Source organism: Myxocyprinus asiaticus, chromosome 32, assembly GCF_019703515.2.
Source record: "Myxocyprinus asiaticus isolate MX2 ecotype Aquarium Trade chromosome 32, UBuf_Myxa_2, whole genome shotgun sequence".
NCBI classification, from domain to species: domain Eukaryota; kingdom Metazoa; phylum Chordata; class Actinopteri; order Cypriniformes; family Catostomidae; genus Myxocyprinus; species Myxocyprinus asiaticus.
The window spans coordinates 6,488,972-6,512,815 of record NC_059375.1 but is presented as its reverse complement, the minus strand read 5'-3'; the positions used below and the strand labels follow the sequence as shown (position 1 = coordinate 6,512,815).

The window sequence follows — 23,844 nt, the reverse complement described above, 5'->3', positions numbered from 1 at the left end:
AATCTATTCTAAAATAAATCTTATGGATTGATGAAAAAAAATTATAGTCCCTACCAGATGGGTTCAAAAGTCACCAAATATCTGCAAGACCAAGATCTTTACACATCCTGTGAAGCATCAGTGTTGCTCTAGAGGGCCCACACACTTTTGCTTCACTATGATCAGGGACTGAATCCATCAATAGATTAAAGTCTCCTCCCAATATTATATCATGAGGGGTGCCAACGGTTTGCAACACCCCTTCAAGATCTATAAAAAAGCCCTGATCTTCAGCATTAGGTGCATAAATATTAGCCAAAATCAACCTTTGCCCCTGAATTTCAGCTAAAACAATAATGACTTTTCCTAATTTCTTTAATCTGTCTGAGACATTTAAATTGTTGATGTTTACTTAATGTAATGACTCCCCTGCTCTTAACATGTCCACCCCATATCTTCCCAAATTTTTCAGCTTCCTGCGGGGAAAGATGTGTTTCTTGAAGAAACACTATCATATTTCTTACGCTTAAGAAAAGAAATAACCTTCCTTTTTATGGGGTGCCCCAACCCATTAACATTTTACATTTTGACATATTAGAAAACAGATTGTGTGTCAAAAACAAGATTATAAAGACCACATTCCCCATTAGTGCAACAATCAAACCCCGAACTTCCCCCAGAACCAAACAAACAGAAAAACAATACGTACGCATGACAGCGCCAACCATCGTCCATCCCTCTTAACTCAAACAGTCCATGTACGCCTACAAGAATCCCTGCGATAACTTTGCCATTGGATTGCTCAAGTCCGGTGCTTCTATACAAATTTTGTGAGACAAAATTACATAACAGAAAATACTCTGTAAATCAAACTCCAGCCAATATGCAGAATAAACACAAAGAACGTGTTGATTCATTTTACAGAATTGTCTTGAAGGTGTTTTATTCCACAAAACAAGCTCCAGCCTCTAGCGGAACCAGCACAAAAAAAACCTAAAAAAAAATCTGTTTAGTTTCCTCAGGCAGTCAAACGAATGTTCTGTTTCATACGTGCAGCAGATGACGTAATCCTTCCAAAGTCCTGCAAACAATACTCCACAAAACAAACTCCAGCCAACAGGAGGCACAAGTACAAAGAATGAGCAGATTCATCCACAACTGTCCTGAAGGAGTGTTATTCCACAAAACAACCTCCAACCACTAGGCAGAACCAGCACAAAAAGAAACAAAGGCGGTGCTCAGTTTCCTCGGACAACCAAGTGTATGTACTGCGAGATGAGCTCACTCGTCTTACTCATCCCATTACCTCTATGAAAGACAATGCTTGTTGTGGGCATGTAAATACTTTGTGGCGATCCTTATTCTCAACTTGGCTGGGAACATCAGAGCAAAAGCGATCTTCCGTTGATGTAAGAGTTTCTTGCGTTCCTTGAATCGATCACGTTTCTCTCGTTGAATTCACAAGAAAATGCTGTGATTCTTCCAAGAAAGCTTTACTTTGCTCCTCGCCTCACGGAACACAAGATCTTTATCAGATGATCTCAGAAAATTGGCCAGAATTGATTGAGGCCCGTCTCCCTCAGCAGATCTGCGAGCCGGGACTCTGTGAGCTCGCTCGATCTCCGGATTGTGGCCTGTAATGTCGAGCAGACTTGGGAAGAGGTCATCTAGGAATTTTACCATATGTCTGCCTTCCTCATGCTCAGGAATTCCAACAATTCGGAGGTTGTTTCACCGGCTACAATTCTCAAGGTCTTCCAGTTTTTCCAAAATGTATTCCAAATCTATCTTGGTCGCTAGCGGATTAGCAGTTAATTCCCTCTCTGATGACTCCAGATAATCAATCCATCTCTCGACGTCCCCCAATTCTTGTAACCAACACAGAGAATTTAGTTTCCATCGCAGTAATCGATCGATGTATTACAGCAAGATCCTCCAAGTCAGCAACAACTTTCGTCAGCATTACAGACATGTTCGACATTTGCCGCTGGATTTCTGCCGCCGCACCGTCCAAACCGAGTCCCTGGTCTGCAGGCCTGTCAGAGATTTCAGCTTGAGCACGTAAGTGTCTTTTAATATCTCCAGAGCCCTAGGATTTTGAATTCTTTGCCATGTTGACTTCAAAGAACAGATATGTAGCAGGGTGTGTCGAATCTCACCGGTTTATGACATAAAAATAATTAAAAACTAGCAAAGTGCGCAGAGCTCACCATTTACACGTCTGCTCCTCACATGGCATCACGTGACTCCCAAACATTTGACATTTTGACATATCAGAAAAAACAGATTGTGTGTCAAAAATACAATTATAACATCCACATTCCAACATTAGTGCAACAATCAAACCCTTAACTTACCCCCGAACAAAAAAAAAACAGAAAAAAGAAAAAGGTGCACATTAAGCCCGTGTATGACAGCACCAACCTGCGTCCATCCCTCTTAACTCAAACAGTCCATGTACGCCTACGAGAGCCCCCGCGACACCTTTGCTGTCGGATTCCATAAAAATTTTGTGAGACGGAATTACACAACAGAAAATCATCTATAAAACAAACTCCAGCCAAAAGGAGGCATAAGCACAAAGAACATATAGATTCATCCACATAACTGTTCCAAAGGTGTGTTCCTCCACAAAACAAGCTCCAGCCGCTAGGCAGAACCAGCACAAAAAGAAACTAAAAAGGTGCCCAGTTTCCTCGGACAGTCCAGTGAATGTTCAGTGAGTCAGGCCCACTCGGCTGTTAAATGAGTGCAACACATGCCCTAATCACTCCAATGTTTTGCAAGAAATATTCCTCAGAACAAACTCCAACCAATAGGAGGCATAAGCACAAAGAATGTGCAGATTCATCCACAAACTGTCCTGAAGGAGTGTTATTCCACAAAACAAACTCCAGCCACTAGGCGGAACCAGCACAAAAAGAAACAAAGGCGGCGCACAGTTTCCTCGGACAATCAAGTGAATATTCAGTGAGTCAGGCCCACTCGGCTGCATAGAGAGTATCACACAATGACCTACTCATTCCATTGACTTTATGAAGAACATTGCTTGCTGTGGGCATGTAAATATTTTGCGACCAACCTCAGTATTTATTCTCAATTTGGCCAGGAACATCAGTGCAAAAGCGACCTTCCGCTGATGTAAGAGTTTCTTGCATTCCTTGAATCGATTACGTTTCTCTCTTTTTGAATTCGCAAAGTCTGGGAAAAAGAAAATGTTGTGGTTCTTCCAAGAAAGCCTTCCTTTACTCCTCGACTCGCGTAACATGAGATCTTTATCGGATGATCTCAGAAATTTGGCCAGAATTGATCAGGGCCTGTCTCCCTCCGCGGATCGCCGAGCTGGAACTCTGTGAGCTTGCTCGATTTCCAGCTTATGGCCTGTTCTGTCGAGCAGACTCAGGAAGAGCCCGTCTAGGAATTTCACCATATATCTTCTTCGTCCTCAGGAATTCCAACAATTCGGAGGTTGTTTCACCAGTTACAATTCTCAAGGTCTTCCAGTTTTTCCAAAATGCATTCCAAATCTATCTTGGTCGCTAGCGGATTAGCAGCTAATTCCCTCTCCAATGACTCCAGATAATCGATCCGTTTCTCAACATCCGACACACATCTCAGTGAATTTAGTCTCCATGGCAGTGATCAATCAACGTATTACATCAAGATCCTCCAAGTCAGCAACGACCTTCACCAGCATTGCCGACATGTTCAACAGTTGATGCTGAATCTCTTTCACCGCACTGTCCAAATTGAGTCCCGGGCTTTCGGCCTGTTGCTCAAGGGCTTCAGCTTGAGCACATAAGTGTTTTTTAATGTCTCCAGAGCCCAAGGATTTTGAATTCCTTGACATATTGTCTTCCAAGAACAATCAAGAATCAGAGTGTATTGTATTTCACTGGTTTATGAAATAAAAAGTAGTAAAACTAGCAAAGTGCACAGAGCTCGCCGTTCACACGTCCGACCCTCTCATGGCGCCACCTGACTCTCCCCTATTATTCGAATTTTGAAAATATTTAAGGTAAAAATTTGAATTTAGTTTATCTGCTCAATTGACAGCCCTACTGCGCTTTGCTCACTCACGAAAATAGAGCTTTAAGTGTGTAATTTCTGCACCACTAGTGCCACCAAATTTTTAAATCAGCTTTCTGAATACAAACCCAGTCTTCTGTTGATTGAGCAAACAGGTAGTCCCAGTACCAACTCGAGTCGATGTTATTGTGTCAGTATGGACGGGTAACTCAAAACAAACAGGAATTTTTATAGCGCCGCAGAAACAGTGTTTACAGTTTGAGAAAATTAACCTACAAATGGCGTCCTTACAGTTGATTCTGCATATTAAGCTAGGATAAAGTATTTTAGCATAAAAAGTTACACACTTTACACTTTTTTTTTTATATATAAACATCTCGAGACACCTGCATTCTGTTTCATTTGTTGTGCTGCGCCTAGCTTATTTTTAGCGCAGGTGTCAAAGATTCAAGGTTCTGAAGAAGTTCAGGTTGCAAAGAGGACTTCATGTGACTATTACAATGTTACACAATATTCCAGATTGTTCTGCACCCAGCATAGTTTAGTGTTTGATAAACGATAAGCCAATTTTTTTTTTTTCAATTTTGCTCTGGTGTTCCACTGTGCCTTATTAAAACGGTGTATGTTTACTTTTACTACACTGTGACGAATGTTGCCTACAATGCTGAAATTAAATACAGTCTATTGCAAAAAATGTACTTGCTTGGAGAAGAAATTATAAGGAGAGTTTTCGGGTCCAGGCTTAAAATTTTATGGCACTCCGTCTCGGTTACACTGGGTTCGGCCTTTAACTTAATGCCAATACAGATCTCTAAAACACTTTTAAAATGCTCATTAGAATGAGAATGCTGCCCTCCTGCCAGCAACTATAAATCTTCACTTTCTCATCTGAAAATTGAGATTTATAGTAAAAAAAGGTCTTAAATATTGATCTGTTTCTTACCCAAACCTATCATATCACTTTTGAAGATATGGATTAAACCACTAGATTACTTTTATGCTGCTTTTATCTGCTTTTTGGACCTTCAGATTTCTGGCCACCATTCACTGGAAAGGACCACCATTCACTGGAAAGGACCAACAGAGATATTCTTCTAAAAATCTTTGTGTTCTGCAGAAGAAAGACATACACATCTGGGATGGCATGAGGGTGAGTAAATGATGAGAGAATTTTCATTTTTGGGTGAACTATCCCTTTAAGGCTATCGGCTATTTAAAAAAAAAAAAAAAGAAATAAAAAAAAAGGATGGGTCGGATCTGTTCTGCGAGCACTTAACCAATCCACACTAATTGTACTTACTAATGAACTTAACTTTCATTTACTGTACAAAAACAAAAAATTCCTTCTGTCTCTTTCCTACCTTGAGAGTTTGGCAGTACAACACTGCAGATGTTGTTGAGCTTTGTATGACAAATTGCTTGCTATGTTCCCATTTGTAAGTCACTTTGTATAAAAGCATCTGCTAAATTACTAAATGTAAATGTAAATTATATGCCCAGTGGTTTAATGGGGTCTTTAAGGACCGAACCACGTATACTACCCAAGTTTGATTGATTGTGTTTTGTAACTGGATGGAACGAAATACTAATAGTGCTCACCTTTGAAAAAATGTAGCGTCCAACAGCTTCTGTGACCCAGGTTGAGTGGTAAAATTCAGTTCTCCTCTCCTCCTCAGGGTTCCCCACAGTGTCTGTCATTAACTGCAGAAATCAGCAAAATAATTTCATAAATGGCCAATGAAAAGTCCATACAGGAAAAAAACATACAGGGAAATTCAAATTATGGTGCGCGTTCTCAGTGTACCTTGAGGTCTCAGCTCTGAGACTTGAGCCATTCCTGGATGAACTCCTGTGGGTTGTTACTGAAGCTCAGCATGAAGTCTCTCTGGGTCTTCAGCTGGTTGATGGATTCAATGGTCTCATGGATCTTATGGAGAATGTAGATGTTTGGTTGAAACATATATATTGGTATACAAAACTAATGTCAATATGACATAAACATTTAGATATTGTTTGCAAAGGCAGTGTAAATAACTTCACAGAGTGAAACATAATATGAGGTGTCAATCATGTCTTTGCACACATACCTTTATCTCCAGGGCAGCGATCTCTTGCTGATTAGTGGTTGATGACAGGAAGCTGGTCATCTGAGCCTTCAGCGGGTCATCCACCTCAACATCAATGTCAAAACACGCGGTCTTCTTCTGATCATTGGGATCCACACTGACAAATAAAGCAATGAAGCAGCTTTTGGTCAAAATTAAAACCAATCTATCAAAAAATGAAATGGTAAACATCTGTGTTACACTTTGAACAGAGTAAATATTGTATAACCTACATGTTCATTTAAATGCAGCAATTTTGAGTAAATCTTATTTCCCATCATTAAATTTTATTATATATGGGTGTTTTTTAACTTCTGGCACTTCAATGTCCCTGGGGTTATTTTTGTTCAGATGAACAGATTTCAACTTGTTTCTTTTTGTTAAATGAAGGTCTCATTAAAACCAAATTGGAAACTTTTTACCAGGCCTTCATCATTTATTTTTGGTACTTTTCAAATGCCTTTTATGTATAGATTTTACTCCATTATAAAAATACAAATTATTCATTATTTAAAACTATGATAATCTAAAAAAATGTTTGAGATATAAACAATTTCAATATATCTTTTCAAACTACAATTGTTCCAGAATTGGGATGGACAAGTAAAAGTAAATACAGGTGCATCTCAATAAATTAGAATGTCGTGGAAAAGTTCATTTATTTCAGTAATTCAACTCAAACTGTGAAACTTATGTATTAAATAAATTCAGTGCACACAGACTGAAGTAGTTTAAGTCTTTGGTTCTTTTAATTGTGATGATTTTGGCTCACATTTAACAAAAACCCACCAATTCACTATCTCAAAAAATTAGAATATGGTGACATGCCAATCAGCTAATCAACTCAAAACACCTGCAAAGGTTTCCTGAGCCTTCAAAATGGTCTCTCAGTTTGGTTCACTAGGCTACACAATCATGGGGAAGACTGCTGATCTGACAGTTTGTCCAGAAGACAATAATTGACACACTTCACAAGGAGGGTAAGCCACAAACATTCATTGCCAAAGAAGCTGGCTGTTCACAGAGTGCTGTATCCAAGCACATTAACAGAAAGTTGAGTGGAAGGAAAAAGTGTGGAAGAAAAAGATGCACAACCAACCGAGAGAACCGCAGCCTTATGAGGATTGTCAAGCAAAATTGATTCAAGAATTTGGGTGAACTTCACAAGGAATGGACCGAGGCTGGGGTCAAGGCATCAAGAGCCACCACACACAGACGTGTCAAGGGATTTGGCTACAGTTGTCGTATTCCTCTTGTTAAGCCACTTCTGAACCACAGACAACGTCAGAGGCCTCTTACCTGGGCTAAGGAGAAGAAGAACTGGACTGTTGCCCAGTGGTCCAAAGTCCTCTTTTCAGATGAGAGCAAGTTTTGTATTTCATTTGGAAACCAAGGTCCTAGAGTCTGGAGGAAGGGTGAAGAAGCTCATAGCCCAAGTTGCTTGAAGTCCAGTGTTAAGTTTCCACAGTCTGTGATGATTTGGGGTGCAATGTCATCTGCTGGTGTTGGTCCATTGTGTTTTTTGAAAACCAAAGTCACTGCACCCATTTACCAAGAAATGTTGGAGCACTTCATGCTTCCTTCTGCTGACCAGCTTTTTAAAGATGCTGATTTCATTTTCCAGCAGGATTTGGCACCTGCCCACACTGCCAAAAGCACCAAAAGTTGGTTAAATGACCATGGTGTTGGTGTGCTTGACTGGCCAGCAAACTCACCAGACCTGAACCCCATAGAGAATCTATGGGGTATTGTCAAGAGGAAAATGAGAAACAAGAGACCAAAAAATGCAGATGAGCTGAAGGCCACTGTCAAAGAAACCTGGGCTTCCATACCACCTCGGCAGTGCCACAAACTGATCACCTCCATGCCATGCCAAATTGAGGCAGTAATTAAAGCAAAAGGAGCCCCTACCAAGTATTGAGTACATATACACTAAATGAACATACTTTCCAGAAGGCCAACAATTCACTAAAAATGTTTTTTTTATTGGTCTTATGATGTATTCTAATTTTTTGAGATAGTGAATTGGTGGGTTTTTGTTAAATGTGAGCCAAAATCATCACAACTAAAAGAACCAAAGACTTAAACTACTTCAGTCTGTGTGCATTGAATTTATTTAATACACAAGTTTCACAATTTGAGTTGAATTACTGAAATAAATGAACTTTTCCACAACATTCTAATTTATTGAGATGCACCTGTATCACCTAAGGAGAATATTATTGAGCATCATCAATCAAGTTGTAATTTTGCCAAATTACATGAAAAGTGTGAAAATATTATTTATTGTGTATTTAGCATACATAAAATGTTAGCTATTAAATTAGCCTTGGTAAGACAAAGGAGTCTGCCATTTTTTGTCATTTCCATCAGCATCAGGGGATAAGCCTTTCACATCTCCAATTTGGGTCTCAAAGGGAATTCATACATTAGAAAGCATTTACAATAAAGATGGTTTACACACATTTCAGGACTTACAGGTTATGTTTGTCATCCCTGGCTCCTCCTTTCTCTACCTGAGATTGAGGTCAGCAATGAAAGCATATGGTGTTACGTGGAACACAACATTAACCTCATCCAATGTCGGTATAGTTTGATCATAGTGTGGGCTCTAGAGGACTGGTTTGTGGTTTCTAAAATATATACCTCCCTTTTAGAAATAATGCAAAGATCTGCCAATTGACATATGGGAGGAGTTACCAAATGCTGGCCTTTAACCAGATTGGTACACGATATGGTCGAACATAAGTGAAACATCCCAAAATCTGAGTCACCAGGTTATTCATTATAAAACCATAGAGTTTACGCTACACCGCACAGATGATACAGAATGGGTTTAATAACCAAGCCTAACTGTACTTTGTGTCAAAATTTTATGGTTGGTACTGTATATCATATGTTTTGTGAATGTTCAATTATAAATAATCGCTGGACTCAAGTTTGCAGTACTTTAGAAGAATTTATTGGGATTAATATCCCGGATCTCTGCCTGGGTCTACTGAATGATGGCTCTTCCATGGATCTTGGATTAATGGACAGAAGGATTATTTTCTCTGGCTTTACAGCAGCAAAGAAGAGAATATTTGAACTTTGGCTGGGTACTAATGCAAATACAATGAGGCTTTGGTTAATGAATATGCAGTATATATTTAATTTGGAATGTATGTGCCTGGTCAGGGGTTTCAGAAGCTATTCATGATTATGTTACTGAACGAGAAGACATGATCTTTTAAGATAGTAATGTTTTTCTCACTTATTCTCCCCTATATTGTATTATTACTCATTTGCTGCTAAATACATGTAGTATTTATTAGCGGTGCTGAGAGTTTCTGTTCTCTTGTTTATGTGTTGTATCTTGTGTTTTTGTTTTCTGAAACTGAATAAAAAAACAGATAATAAATATATATATATTTTTTTCCATCAACATAATTTCCACCATGAAATTCTAGTAACCAATACATAAATTGAGATCTGCTGGAAATGACACAGTGGTGGGAATTTTCATAACTCCAGAAACAATGACAAAAATCTCATGTAATGCATGTACACACACTGTTGGACGTTGTTAGTAGACAAATAAACAAACATCTTGTGAGCGTGAAAATGTTTTAACAAGACTTTACTTTCTTAAAATCCACAGTACTAAAAGTGTCTGAAGTTGCACAAACACTCATATGTATCTCCATAATATCAGTCATTGGCCAATCTGCTCTCTAGAGATCAGTATTGGCTATTAAATACCCACATTGGTTGACCACTTTTTAGAAGTAACTTACTGTGGTGATGTGGGCGTGGCCGAGCGACGTCTGTGGAGACTGCGGCCGGGGGAGATGAGTGGTGAATGATTTTCACCTGTGCTTAACACCTGTCTTGTGTTTCAGTGAGGAGTGACTGGGGCATTTAAGAAGAGGGGATGGTGGCAGACAGGGAGAGAGAGCCCAGCTGACAAGCTGTTTGTGTGTTGGCCAGTTACGGTGAGCTGAAAAGCTATGTTTTATTTGCCCCTTTGATTTGTTAGAAAGCGGACACTATGGTGAGCCACGTGACGCCATGCGAGGGTCGGATGTGTGAACGGCGAGCTCTGCGCACTTTGCTAGTTTTTAATTCTTTTTGTGTCATAAACTGGTGAGATTCGATACACTCTGTTTCATAACTGTTCTATGAAGACAGTATGTCAAAGAATTCAAAATCCTCGGGCTCTGGAGACATTAAAAGACACTTACGTGCTCAAGCTGATACCTCTGACAGGGCCACAGACCAGGGACTCAATTTGGACGACGCGGCGGAAGAAATTCAACGTCAACTCTCCAGCATGCCTGTGATGCTGACGAAGGTCGTTGCGGACTTGGAGGATCTTGCTGTAATACATCAATCAATTACAGCGATGGAGGTGAAATTATCTGAGTTGGTTACAAAAATCGGGGACACCAAGAATTGGATCAATTATCTGGAGTCATCGAAGAGGGAATTAGCTGCTAATCGGCTAGTGACCAAGGCAGATTTGCAGTGCATCTGGGAAAAGTTGGAAGACCTTGAGAATTGTAATCGGCGAAACAACGTCCGAATTGTTGGAATTCCTGAGCATGAAGAAGGCCTTAAGCTGGAAATCGAGCAAGCTCACAGAGTGCCGGCTCAGAGATCCACAGAGGGAGACAGGCCCCGATCAATTCTGGCCAAATTGCTGAGATCATCCGATAAAGATCTTGTGTTATGCGAGGCGAGAAGTAAAGGAAGGCTGTCTTGGAAGAACCACAACATTTTCTTGTTCCCAGACTTTGCAAATTCGACGAGAGGAACATGATCGATTCAAGGAATGTAAGAAACTCTTACATCAATGGAAGATCGCTTTTGCACTGATGTTTCCGGCCAAACTGAGAATAGATACTAAGGATGGCCACAAAGTATTTACATGCCCACAACAAGTGAGGTCTTTCATAAAGTCATTGAAATGAGTAAGCCATTTAGTGATTTTCATGTTGCTCTTGAGTGAGCTTGACTCGCTGAACATTCACTTGACCGTCGGAGGAAACTGGGCGCCTTTTTGTTTCTTTTTGTGCTGGTTTTGCCTAGTGGCTGGAGTTTGTTTTCTGGAATAACACTCCTTCAGGACAGTTGTGGATGAATCTGCTCGTTCTTTGTACTTGTGCCTCCTATTGGATGGAGTTTGTTTTGTGGAATATTTTTTTGCAGGACATTGGAAGGACTAGGTCATCTGCTGCACTTATGAAACAGCCGGCTCACTGAACATTCGTTTGACTACATGAGGAAACTGAACGGTTTCTTATATTTTATTTTATTTTAAATTAATTAATTAATGTTTTTATTTGTGTGTGTGTGTGTGTGTGTGTGTGTTGGTTCCGTTAGAGGCTGGAGCTTGTTTTGGGGAGGAACACACCTTCGGGACAGTATGTGGATGAATCTACATGTTCTTTGTGTTTATTCTGCCTATTGGCTGGAGTTTGTTTTATAGATTTTCTTCTTTTATGTATTTCTGTTTCACAAAATTTGTATAGAATCACCGGACTTGAGCAACCCAATGTCAAAGTTGTCGCGGGGGCTCTCATAGGCGTACATGGACTTTGAGTTTAGAGGGATGGACTCCGGTTGGCGCTGTCGTGCGCAGGGTTAATGCGCATGTTTTTCTTTCTTCTGTTTGTTTGGTTCGGGGGGTAGTTCAGGGTTTGATTGTTGCACTAATGTTGGAATGTGGTCTTTATAATCTTATTTTTGACACACAATCTATTTTTTCTCATATGTCAAAATGTCAAATGTTAATATGAGTGGATTGTCTCTCTCCACGTGGAATGTGAATGGGTTGGAGCACCCCATAAAAAGAAGGAAAGTTATTTATCTTCTTAAATGTAAGAAATATCTTTCCCCGCAGGAAGCTGAACAATTTGGGAAGATATGGGGTTGACATGTTTCTGGCTCTAGTAAGTGCAGGGGAGTCATTACATTGATAAGTAAGCATCTACACTTCAAATGTCTCAAACAGATTAAAGATCTTGGTCTTACAGATATTTGGAGACTTTTGAACCCATCTGGTAGGGACAAAAAAATTTTTTCATCAGTTCATAAGATCTATTCTAGAATATACACTACCGGTCAAAAGTTTTGAAACACGACTGATGTGTTTCTCATGATCTTAAGCGTATGCTTAAATGTTTGAAATTAGTTTTGTAGACAAAAATATAATTGTGCCACCATATTAATTTATTTCATTATAAAATTTAAAACAAAAATGTTATAAAAAATTTTTTTTGGAAATTGATGACTTGGACTAAATAATAAAGAAAAGCAGCCAATAAGTGCCCAACATATATGGGAACTCCTTCAATACTGTTTAAAAAGCATCCCAGGGTGATACCTCAAGAAGTTGGTTGAGAAAATGTCAAGAGTACATGCCTGCAAATTCTAAGCAAAGGATGACTACTTTGAAGATGCTAAAATATAACACAGTTCTGATTTATTTTGGATTTTGTTTAGTCACAACATAATTCCCATAGTTCCATTTATGTTATTCCATACTTTTGATGACTTTACTATTATTCTAAAATGTAGGGAAAAAAACAATAATAATAAAGAGTGTTTCAAAACTTTTGACTGGTAGTGTATATATATATATATATATATATATATATATATATATATATATATATATATATATATATATATATTTTATATCTAAGTCCCTCATTTCATTTGTTGTGTATTGCTCAATTGGAAACATTTTAATCTCAGATCACACCCTAGTGAGTTTAGAGTTGTTGCCACATACGGAGAAAAAGAAATCATATAGTTGCCGCTTTAATGTATCCCTTTTGCAAAATCTTCAATTCCAACAAATGGTAAAGGCTGAAATCAATGTGTATATGGAGACCAGCTGGTCCTCGGTATCCTCTGTGGGCGTGGCTTGGGAGGCACTTAAGGAGGTTCTTAGGGGTCGGATCATACAGTATGCCTCATTCATCAAAAAGTCCAAAGCATGAGAACTTGTGGAGTTGTAAGGGAATATTAAAAGTGCCGAGGCAGAGCTGAAGCACCGAATGTCGTCTGATGGCCTCAGAGAATTGACCTGTTTGAAATACAGATATAATACTATTTTGTCATGGAAGGTCGAATTTTGGCTATTCAGGGCAAGACAGTCATACTTTGAGTCGGGGGACAAAGCAGGGAAGCATTTGGCTAGATATGTAAAGCAGAGAAAGTCTTTTTCTACCATTCCCTCAGTGAAATCTGCTGGTGGTGAAATATTTACCTCGGCCATTGATATTAATAATGCTTTTAAAGAATTCTACTTTGATCTCTTTAGTTCCACATCTTCGTCTACTGATGAAGATATTAGAAACTTTGTGGAACCATTAGATCTCCCTAAACTGACGACTGAGCAAAAAAATTCTCTTGATTCTGAGATAACCTTGGCGGAGCTTGGTGAGGTTATTAAGGCCTTACCTTACATTACTACAGGCAAGGCCCCGGGGCCTGACGGCTTTGCTGCTGAGTTTTTCAAATCTTATGCTACAGAACTGGCTCCACTTTTGCTAGAAGTTTATACTGAATCATTAAAGAATGGAAAGCTTCCACCAACCATGACACAAGCCCGGATCAGTCTGATTCTTAAAAAGGACAAAGATCCAAGCGAGTGTAAAAGTTACCTTCCAATTTCCCTGATCCAGTTAGATGTAAAAATTTTGTCAAAAATTCTGGCTAATCGATTAAGTTATGACATCTCTTATACATATAGATCAGGTGGGGTTTATTCTGGGCCGCAGCTCTTCTGATAACATTAGGCGTCTCATCAATATCATGTGGTCAGTAGCGAATGAACAATCTCCGGTTTTTCTTTTTAAGGTTTTGGAAATATATGGGTTCGGGAGTACATTTATTGGATGGATTAAGTTACTTTATAGACACCCAGTACAAACAAATGGACTAATTTCAGATTATTTTACTCTGGATAGGGGCACCCGGCAGGGTTGCCCTCTTTCCCCATTATTGTTCTGTCTTGCCCTGGAACCATTAGCAACATCGATAAGAAAGGAGGATGATTTTCCAGGGGTGGTGGCGGGAGGTATGGTGCATAAACTCTTGCTTTATGCAGATGATATTTTATTATTTGTCTCTGACCCCAATAGATCTATGCCTTGCCTCCACAGAATTATTAATTCAAAGTTTTCAGGATACAGAGTCAATTGGTCTAAATCCGAAGCTTTGGCTCTGACAGCGTGCTGCCCAGAAACGGCTTTCCAGCCAGGTGCTTTCCAGTGGCCCAAACAGGGCATTAAGTATTTGGGTATTTTATTTCCAGCAAATTTGTGTGATTAGTTATTATTTTGAGTTAATTTTGACCCCTTAATAAACGGTTTTCGAGTGATGTGGGCAGGTGGACTTCATTACATTTATCTATGATTGGGAAGATAAATGTTATGAAAATGAATTGTATTCCAAAATTCAATTACTTACTGCAGTCTCTCCCTGTAGATGTCCCCCTCTCTTATTTCAAGCAATTTGATAGTATAGCGAAGTCCTTCATTTGGAATGGTAAGCATCCCAAATTACATTTCAATAAGTTACATAGGCCGATTGACAAAGGTGGGCTAGGCCTACCCAAGATTTTATTTTATTATTATGCATTCGGTCTCAGACATTTGGCTCATTGGTCGCTTCCACCTGAGAGAGCCCCTCCCTGGTTCTGTATAGAACAGGAAGTTCTTGCCCCTATTTCGCCACTGCAGAGCCTATCAAATTAATCGGAGAAGCTAAGTTACATCCCGTTATCTCGCACTTGAACTCGGTATGCACAAAGGTGTCCAGACGGTTTAATTCTGACATTTTTTTAAATGTTGCCTCAAGCATATGGCTGAACCCCAAACAATGCATCAACAAGTCCCCTTTTTGCTGGTCAGAGTGGATTGGGAGGGGGGTTACTACACTCGGTGACCTATATGAGAATGGAGTGTTGAGACCCTTTCAAAATTTGGTTCAACTTTTTGGGATTCCTAGATCTCAGTTCTATAAGTATTTACAGCTGCGCAACCTGCTCTGTACTGTTTTTGGGAGTGGTTTACACCCTCCTAAAGTGGCAGATACTCTGTGAGTGGTGATTACTGCTTTTGGAAAAGGTCATGAGGCATCGGTGTATTACTCCCTACTAATTCAGAGTCTGGGAGACGGAACTTCAACTTCTCTTAAGAGATTATGGGAGAAAGATCTAAATTTGGTATTGGAGGAGGGAGAGTGGGCTGGGATTTTTAAAAATGTCAAATCTGCATCCAGAGACGCAAGCGGGGGTTATATATTTATTCTGTATATGTGTGTTCTGCTATTGATATTTAATGGTTGAATCAGTAAAAAATGTTAATCACAAAAAACAAAAATGTAAAAGTCTGAATGGACCATTTTTATATTTTCATTAAATTGAGAGACTAGACTACAAACTAATAATTTTATTGTCTTTCATCCTTGTCCGAGATAATGACATCTGAATAATTTCACAAAATTAGAACAGAAATCTATTTGTTCATTATTAAAGGCTTGTAACATACTGATTAATAAAACTAGATTTAGAAAGAAAAAACGTTATGGTCTAAAGGCGCTCTGGAACCACTTATGTGGCACCTCATGTCTACTCACATGTGGATAAAAGAGGAAATGCGTGAAGAGCGGGACAGGGCATAAATGAAGTGTGTTCAGTGCTAGAGAAAAATATTCAAGAATACAGCACAGAAAGTTCAGATCTGCTGTACACAGCACTGTTGTTTTGTCGCGCTGCTCACTAGAGACGATGATTGCACGCAACCATCGTCATGATGCCTTGCAGTCCAGATTGAATCAATCCAGGGTCCGGACCTGGAACGCGGTGACTGGCGTAGCAGGGACATAAGCAACTTCATACAGTCTGAGGCTGCATTTCCACTGACGCAGAAGAAATCCGCTCAAAGCCACTCTGGGGTGTTGCTAGGGGTTGGGCTGGGGTTGGCCATTGTGAGGGTTAAATATTGATTCTGTTGTATATGCTTTTCATTGTTTAATAGATGAATCAATAAAAAATGTTAATCACAAAAAAGAAAGCTGACACTATTCCATCTACATGTTCCTAACATGTTCTTCCTGTGTTGGAATCGCCCTCTCCCGATTCCTCATTCCCTAGGAGCCAAGGGATTTGTAACATTGGTGCCGAAACCCGGGACTGAGGTTGTTGCCGTCATGGAGTCCTCACCATTGGCTAACATCATCAAGTCCCTCGCTGTTATCCACCAGATACAACACCAGGCCCTACTGGAACTTCGTGCCGAACAGGAGCAATGGTTCGAGGCGCTTTTGCGAGCCCAGGCAGAGGACCGACAGGTGTTCCAGAGCTTGCTGCCACAGGGGGGTACTCCAGCAGTGACACCGGCCACGGAACCCCCACCTCAGATCACCTTTGCCAAGATGGGTGCCCAGCATGATCCTGAGGCTTTCGTGGAGCTGTTTGAGTGGGCAACTTGGGGTTCAGGCTGGCCCAAGACACTGTGAGTGGTCTGCCTGCTGCCAATTGTCGGGGGTGGCCCAGCTCATGGCCCAACAACTACCCATGACTAACCTGCTGGAGTATTTGGACCTGAAGCGGGCCATTCTGCAGCGGGTCGGACGGAAACCCAGAGCAACATTGTCAGCGCTTTCGGGTGCTGACCTACAGGGAATTCAGTCAGCCATTTTCCTTCGCTCAACAGCTCAGGGATGCCTGTTGGAGGTGTTGCTAGCAGAAGACCGTGACGCCAGTGGGATTGTCAACTGGTGGTGCTGGAACAGTTCATCGACTGGCTGCTGAAAAGGACCGCGGAGTGGGTCCAGTGCCACCGCCTGATGTCGCTGGATGATGCAGTCCAGCTGGCTGAGGACCACTTGATGGCATATCCAGGAGGCAGCCAAGTTTCTTCGCTCTCTCTCTCTCTCTCTCTCTCTCTCTCTCTGTTTCTTCCCGCTCTCTACCCCATCCTGTCCCTGTCCCCCACAGATGGGGGTTTATTCCTCTGAAAACCCGCGCCGTGGATCCGGGGGGTTCTTGTCGTTCCTACTCCCTCCTCTGTGACAGTTCCCCTTTTCCTCCAGGTTGGAGAATCTGTGGCCGCAGGTGCGGCGGGAAAGTCTGGCCTGGTATGCTGGCACTTCAGGGAGCCTGGCCACTTCCAGGACCAATGCCCAGGTATGAATGTGGGGGCATGGGTCCGGATCCCCAATGCGTCACATGCCGCCCCCAATCAAGCAGGGACGAACCGGATACCTTTGAGTATTCAAGGGGGTACCTACCAAGCCTTGGTGGATTTGGGTTGTAATCAGACCTCAATTCACTAATGCTTGGTTCAAGGTGAGGCTTTGGGTACAGCACATAGGGTGAAGATGAGATGTGTGCATGGGGATGTTCATGAATACCCTTTAGTGTCCGTTACGATTCAATTTCGGGGCAAAAACATTGAAGTGACGGTCAGTCCTCGTCTTACCTCTCTGCTGATTTTGGGTACGAATTGGCTGGAATTTTGATTGTTATTGAGGGGAATGTTTGTGGTTGGATCCTGCAACAAAGCGTATCAGTGTGTGGTGTGCAATTCGCTGGCTGGGGAGGCAGTGCCAGAGCCGCCCACTTCAAGAAGACTTCGAGGAGGGGGAAGTCTCGGCTTCCCCAGCCCTTAGAGGATTCCCGGCAGGGGATTTCCCTCTGGAGCAGACGCGAGACCCTTAGGTACGTCTTTGACCAAGTGGAAGTGATTGATGGTCAATGCTTCCAGCCAGACATTGCACTGTGCACGGTTGTATCGAGTGACGCTCAGAAAAAGGAGGATACAACCCAATTGTAATTGTTAGTACCGAAGAGCCATTGGGAAATGTTATTCCAGATGGCTCATTATAATCTGATGGTGGGTCACTTAGGGCAGGAAAAAACAAACTGTCTGATGGCCCATTTCTCCTGGCCGGGCATTCGTGGGAGTGTTCTGCAGGTGGTGTGCGGCATGCCGTTAATGTCAGTTGGTGAACCCCCGGCCACCCCAAAAGTGCCATTGTGCCCCATTCCATTGATTGAGGTCCCCTTCAAAAGAATTGGCATGGACCTCGTCGGGCCATTAGAGTGGACGGCACGCGGGCATCACTTTGTGTTCTGGTGGAATATGCAACGCGATATTCGGAACCAGTGCCTCTGTGCAACATCTCAGCACGAAGTGTTGCAGAGGCACTCTTCAGAATAATCTCCCGAATGGGGATTCCGAAAGAAATCCTCACTACCACCCCTGGAGTCGCACACTCGAATCCAGGGTGTGCTGAGTGACTCCAGCCAGGTCTCCTAAGCAACCAAATTGGCCTGGTTGCTAGGGAGGGTAGAGTCACATGGGGTAACCTCCACGTGTCACGATTAGTGGTTCTCGCTCTCAATGGGGCGCGCAGTAAGTTGTGCATGGATCGCGCAGAATAGCATGAACCTCCACGTGCGGAGTCTCCGCGGTGTCATGCACAGCAAGCCACATGATAAGATACGTGGTTTGACAGTTTCAGAAGTGGAGGCAACTCTGATTGAGGTGAGTAACTGCGCCATCACGAGGACCTACTAAGTAATAGGAATTGGGCATTCCAAATTGGGGAAAAATTCAATTAATTAAAAAAACAAAAAAATTCCTCACTAATTAGGGCACTACGTTAATGTCACATACACTGCGCGAACTGTATGAATTGTTGGGGATTAAATTGATTCGGACCAGTGTTTACCACCCCCAAACAGACAGCTTGGTCAAACAATTTAATCAGACCCTAAAGAATATGATTTGTAAGTTTGTGCACGAAGAGGCTCGGAGGTTCTCCATGGGGATCTCCCCATTTGAATTATTGTACAGTCGTCGACCACGTGGTGTGCTCAACGTCCTATGGGAAAATTGGGAGGAGGGACCTTCAAACAGCAGAAACGAAATTCAATACGTTGTAAACCTGAGAGCAAAACTCCACACACTGGGGCAATTAACACAGGAGAATTTGCTTCAGGCTCAAGAACATCAAAGCCGGCTGTATAATAGGGGTACTCGGCTATGGGAATTTACTCCAGGAGATAAAGTCCTTGTATTTCTCCCCACATTGAGCTCTAAATTAGTCGCCAAGTGGCAAGGAACCTTTGAGGTCACATGGAGAGTTGGAGAAGTCGATTATGAGGTTAAACGAACAGATAGAGGCGATGCATGTAAGATTTATCACCTCAATCTCATAAAACCGTGGAGAGTGGTTCCGGAGAGAGAGGAGCTGAACTTAAAATCCCTGATCGAGTCACTCTTGCGGAGGATACCTCTCACCGTCACAAGTCACAGAGGTTGCAAAAAGAATTCTCCAACGTGTTCTCACCTCTTCCCGGTCATACGAATCTTATAGAGTACCATATCGAAATGACCCCAGGGGTAGTGGTACGCAGTCATCCCTACCGATTACCCAAGCACAAAAAAAGTGGTTCAGGAAGAATTAAAGGCCATGCTAGATTTGGGGGTAATAGAAGAATCCCACAGTGACTAGCCAGCCTGGTGGTGCTGGTTCAGAAGAGTGACGGCTCAGTCCGGTTCTGTGTGGATTATAGAAAAGTCAATGCAGTGTCTAAATTTGATGCGTACCCCATGCCACGCATTGAAGAACTGCTCGATCAGTTGGGTGTGGCTCGCTTTTATTCGACACTGGATTTAACATAGGGATATTGGCAGAAACCCTAGACTCCCATGTCCTGAGAAAAAAGCTGCCTTTTCCACTCTGTTTGGATTACACCGATTCGTGATGCTTCTGTTCGGTTCGTTTGGGGCCCTGGCTACGTTTCAGAGACTCATGGACCGAATCCTCAGACCACACACTGCTTAGCTGCTACTTATCTGGATGATATCATTTACAGTAATGACCTGCAGCAGCACCTGCAGCATCTGAGGGCTGTCCTGAGGTCGTTAAGATGAGCGGGACTCATGGCAAATCCGAAGAAGTGTGCAATTGGGCGAGTGGAAGTACAGTATCTGGGCTTCCACTTGGGTCACGGACAAGTGCATCCCCAAATTGATAAGACAGCAGCCATTGTGGCTTGTCCGAGGCCCAAGACCAAAAGGGGGGTGAGACATTTCCTGGGGCTGGCTGGTTATTATCTTAGGTTTGTTCCTAATTATTTGGACGTCACCAGCCCGCTGACTGATCTCACTAAAAAGGGAGGGCCAGACCTGGTTCAGTGGATGGAGCCGTGCCAACAAGCTTTCCTGCAAGTACAGTGTAATTGAGAAGGATTGTTTGGCCATCAAGTGGGCAGTCCTCACCCTCCAGTACTACAGGTATCTGTTGGGGCGTGCTTTCACCCTCTGTTTGGACCACGCCCTGCTCCAGTGGCTCCATCACATGAAGGATGCCAATGCGTGGATCACCCATTGGTATCTGGCTCTCCATCCTTTTAAGTTTGAGGTGGTCCACAGGCCGGGAGCGCAGATGGCTGTGGTGGATTTCCTCTCTAGAAATGTGTGTGTGTGTGTGTGTGTGTGTGTGTGGGGTGGGGGTGGGGGGGGTGACAGGCCGGATGGCTCTCCGGCCTGAGTCGGACGATGGGGGTATGTGGTGATGTGGGTGTTATCGAGTGACATCTGTGGAGACAGCTTATCACCTGTCTTGCGTTTCAGTGAGGAGTGACAGGGGAATTTAAAAAAAGGGGATGGCGGCAGACGGGGAGAGAGAGCACAGCTGACAAGCTTTTTGTGTGTTGGCCAGTTGCAGTGTGCTGAAAAGCTGTGTTTTATTTGCCCCTTTGATTTGTTAGAAAGCTGACACTATTCTGTCTATTTTCATTATCGCTACTAAGCAATCTATTTTGTTAAAAACAAAGTGTTCTTCCTGTGTTGGAATTGCCGTCTCCCACTTCCATATTCCCTAAGAGCTAAGGGATTTGTTACACTTACATTTTGTTTAAAAAGAAAACATAAACCGAAAAGCCTTCAACAGCAATAAGACAGAACTTTCAGAACACAAATAACACACACCTGATGATATGATTAATGATGATGGGGTCAGGGTGTTGAAGGAGGCTGGCGAGCTTCATGGGGATATCCAAAAACCTCATTCTGGAGCAGCCAAATATCTGCAGCATTACAGTAGTTCAGTCACACACAGCTCAATTTAACACCAATGAGTCTTTGACTAGGGCACCTAACCTAACATTGACTTTGCATTAAGTGACTCTGATACCAACTACCTGTTGAATAAGTAGTCAACTACAGAAGTACATTAACTTGGGGGTATTCCAGAAAGCAGGTTAAGTGACTTACCCGGGTAAATTTACTCAGTTTTTGGAATCAAAAGTTGAGGTTATCCACTTACTCTAAGGTAATTTTAAGGGTATGTTAGTAGCCACAGCAACTTTCTCTCTGAACATAACCTGCTCTGGAGTAGGTTATGTTCAGGGTTAGTTTGTTTCAGGTAGATGCAAGTAATTTTCAGAGGTTGTCAGCGCATGCGTGCCCTTTTGATAGCGACACAGTAGACGTGGAAACTCAGATTATGCACAATATTATACTTTTAAAGCATTGTTATGGTAAAATGGAATCTTTACTTTACCTTACAAATCTTCTTCTCCTCGGCATTTCCAGTCTCACACACCACAGATTTGCATTCAAAAGTGAACAAAATGTGTGCAAAACATTGTGCTTTTTCTTTTAATGAGAAGTTTTTTAATACTGGAATATTTTGAATGTAGAACACATTGGAAAGGCCTCCACACTCTTCACTGTAAAGAAAGGGCTTTATGTATTTATATTTAGCCTTTATAATAAATTTTATTTCATGATATTAATTTAATGAACATATCTAAAAATATCAAAGAATACAATTATTACAGCACCCACATTCTTTTTACATTTCATTCAGTCAATGAATATTCATGTTATTTATAAAATGACATTCCATAGTATCAATATGCAGGTAACGTCTGACAGTTCAAAGCTTAAGCAATTAATCACTCATTCATCTTCTTCACTAACTAGATAATGTGATCTTTTCAAAGACCACAGATATAGCATAGAGGATAGAGATTTGATTTCGTATCACTTTAATTCATGTACATAAAGAAGTGCACTGATATCCAGACATGTTAATTGTAGTCTCTCTATTATCTAAAATATAAATGAGACATACTGTTATTTAGAGTAACCTACAATGCCCTCCTTAGCTGGTGGTCAAGTGATTCAATGAAAAGATGTCTTTCATTTAAAAAAATTTTCCTCCCCTTTTCTCCCCAATTTGGCATGCCCAATTCCCAATGTGCTCTAGGTCCTCGTGGTGGCGTAGTGACTCGCCTCAACCCGGGTGGCGGAGGACGAATCTCAGTTGCCTCCGCGTCTGAGACCGTCAATCCGCGCATCTTTGTGACTGGTGTCACTCAGCACACCCTGGATTCGAATTTGCGACTCCAGGTGTGGTAGTCAGCGTCTTTACTTGCTGAGCTACCCAGGCCCCCCAAAAAGATGTCTTTCAGATGCTCAGCCTTCTCTACTCCATTAGAAGCTATAGTCCTTCTCTAAATTACATGGGTAACACTTTATAATAAAGTTCAATTCGTTAACATTAGCTAATGCATTAGGTATCATGAACTAACTATTAACAATAATTTTTTTAAAGCATTTATTAATCTTTGTTAATGTAAGTTATTAAAATACTATTGTTCAAAGTTAGTTTGTGTTAACTAATGTTGTTAACTAATGTCAACAAATGGACCTTATTGTAAAGTGTTACCATTACATGTTTAATTTGCCTTTCAATATGGACCTTTTAGAGTTTCCTTTACAACTAGGAAGAGAGAGTTACTTTTCTCTTATATTGAGATCATGAACATCTATAATGTATAATCAGACACATGATCTTCAGTTAAAACAATTTCATTCACTACCGTGTTGTTGGAGGTAGATGGACCATCAGCAAAAGACTGCACAATCATTGCCTTTTAGGGAACAAGACAACAAACCACAGAAATTGCCACACAAAATAAGAAAAGGACATAATGGCCACATAACTCTGTGGGCCTCCCATCATTCTCCACCTCTGTTACAGCAGATCTTCATCTTATGAACAATCATGTGAATCCTACTGATAAACATTACATACAATCTATGAAAAATGATAACAACTGTAGGAGATCCTACAACTGAAAAATGGTCTATTAATACAATGAAATTAAAGGTGATATGATTCTAAGGTTTAACAAACCCCACTGTTAAACTGGGTACATCAAATTGTATTAAAAATAAAGGAAATGCATTCAGTTCACATGACATACAGTAAAATAAAATTAGCATGCACATGGTAAATACCAGTAAAATGAATCTTAAAATGAAATATATAGTAAACCTATAGCCTATTTACATAATATTAATAGAATATGAATGTTAATACTTATAATGAAGTTCAGTGCAAACAAATAACATAACAGTCGACCTATTAAACATTAACATAGGAGAGAGTGGTCTAATTTTAATGTTGAATTAAGCTTTTACATGTACAGTAAAACTTTATAGATTTATTAATTAAAAAATTCACGCAATGATTCAGTATACTTTGTCAAGCAAACTCTCAGTCCTAAACCAATGCAGCTCCTATCGCAATTATGAGTGAAGATGAAGTAATGCTTATTTGCAGTCATTAAAACTTCATGTTCTGCTTCACTGAAATATGGCACGCCTTTCTTTTTAGCATCTTTTTCAATGGTGACTCGAGAATT

General features: G+C 41.2%; 1 protein-coding gene across 1 annotated transcript in view; it reads right to left on the bottom strand.

The window, feature by feature from the left end:
* LOC127422922 (SWI/SNF-related matrix-associated actin-dependent regulator of chromatin subfamily D member 2-like) overlaps positions 1–23,844 on the bottom strand; it is a 46,528-nt gene that overhangs the window by 8,029 nt on the left and 14,655 nt on the right. The window contains exons 5-8 of the mRNA XM_051666777.1: positions 21,116–21,213; positions 6,096–6,231; positions 5,813–5,935; positions 5,608–5,709 (exon numbers count right to left, since the gene is read on the bottom strand). Of these exons, the coding sequence (XP_051522737.1) occupies positions 5,822–5,935; positions 6,096–6,231; positions 21,116–21,213 (348 nt within the window). The 3' untranslated portion in view covers positions 5,608–5,709; positions 5,813–5,821. The remainder of the gene's footprint in view (positions 1–5,607; positions 5,710–5,812; positions 5,936–6,095; positions 6,232–21,115; positions 21,214–23,844) is intronic.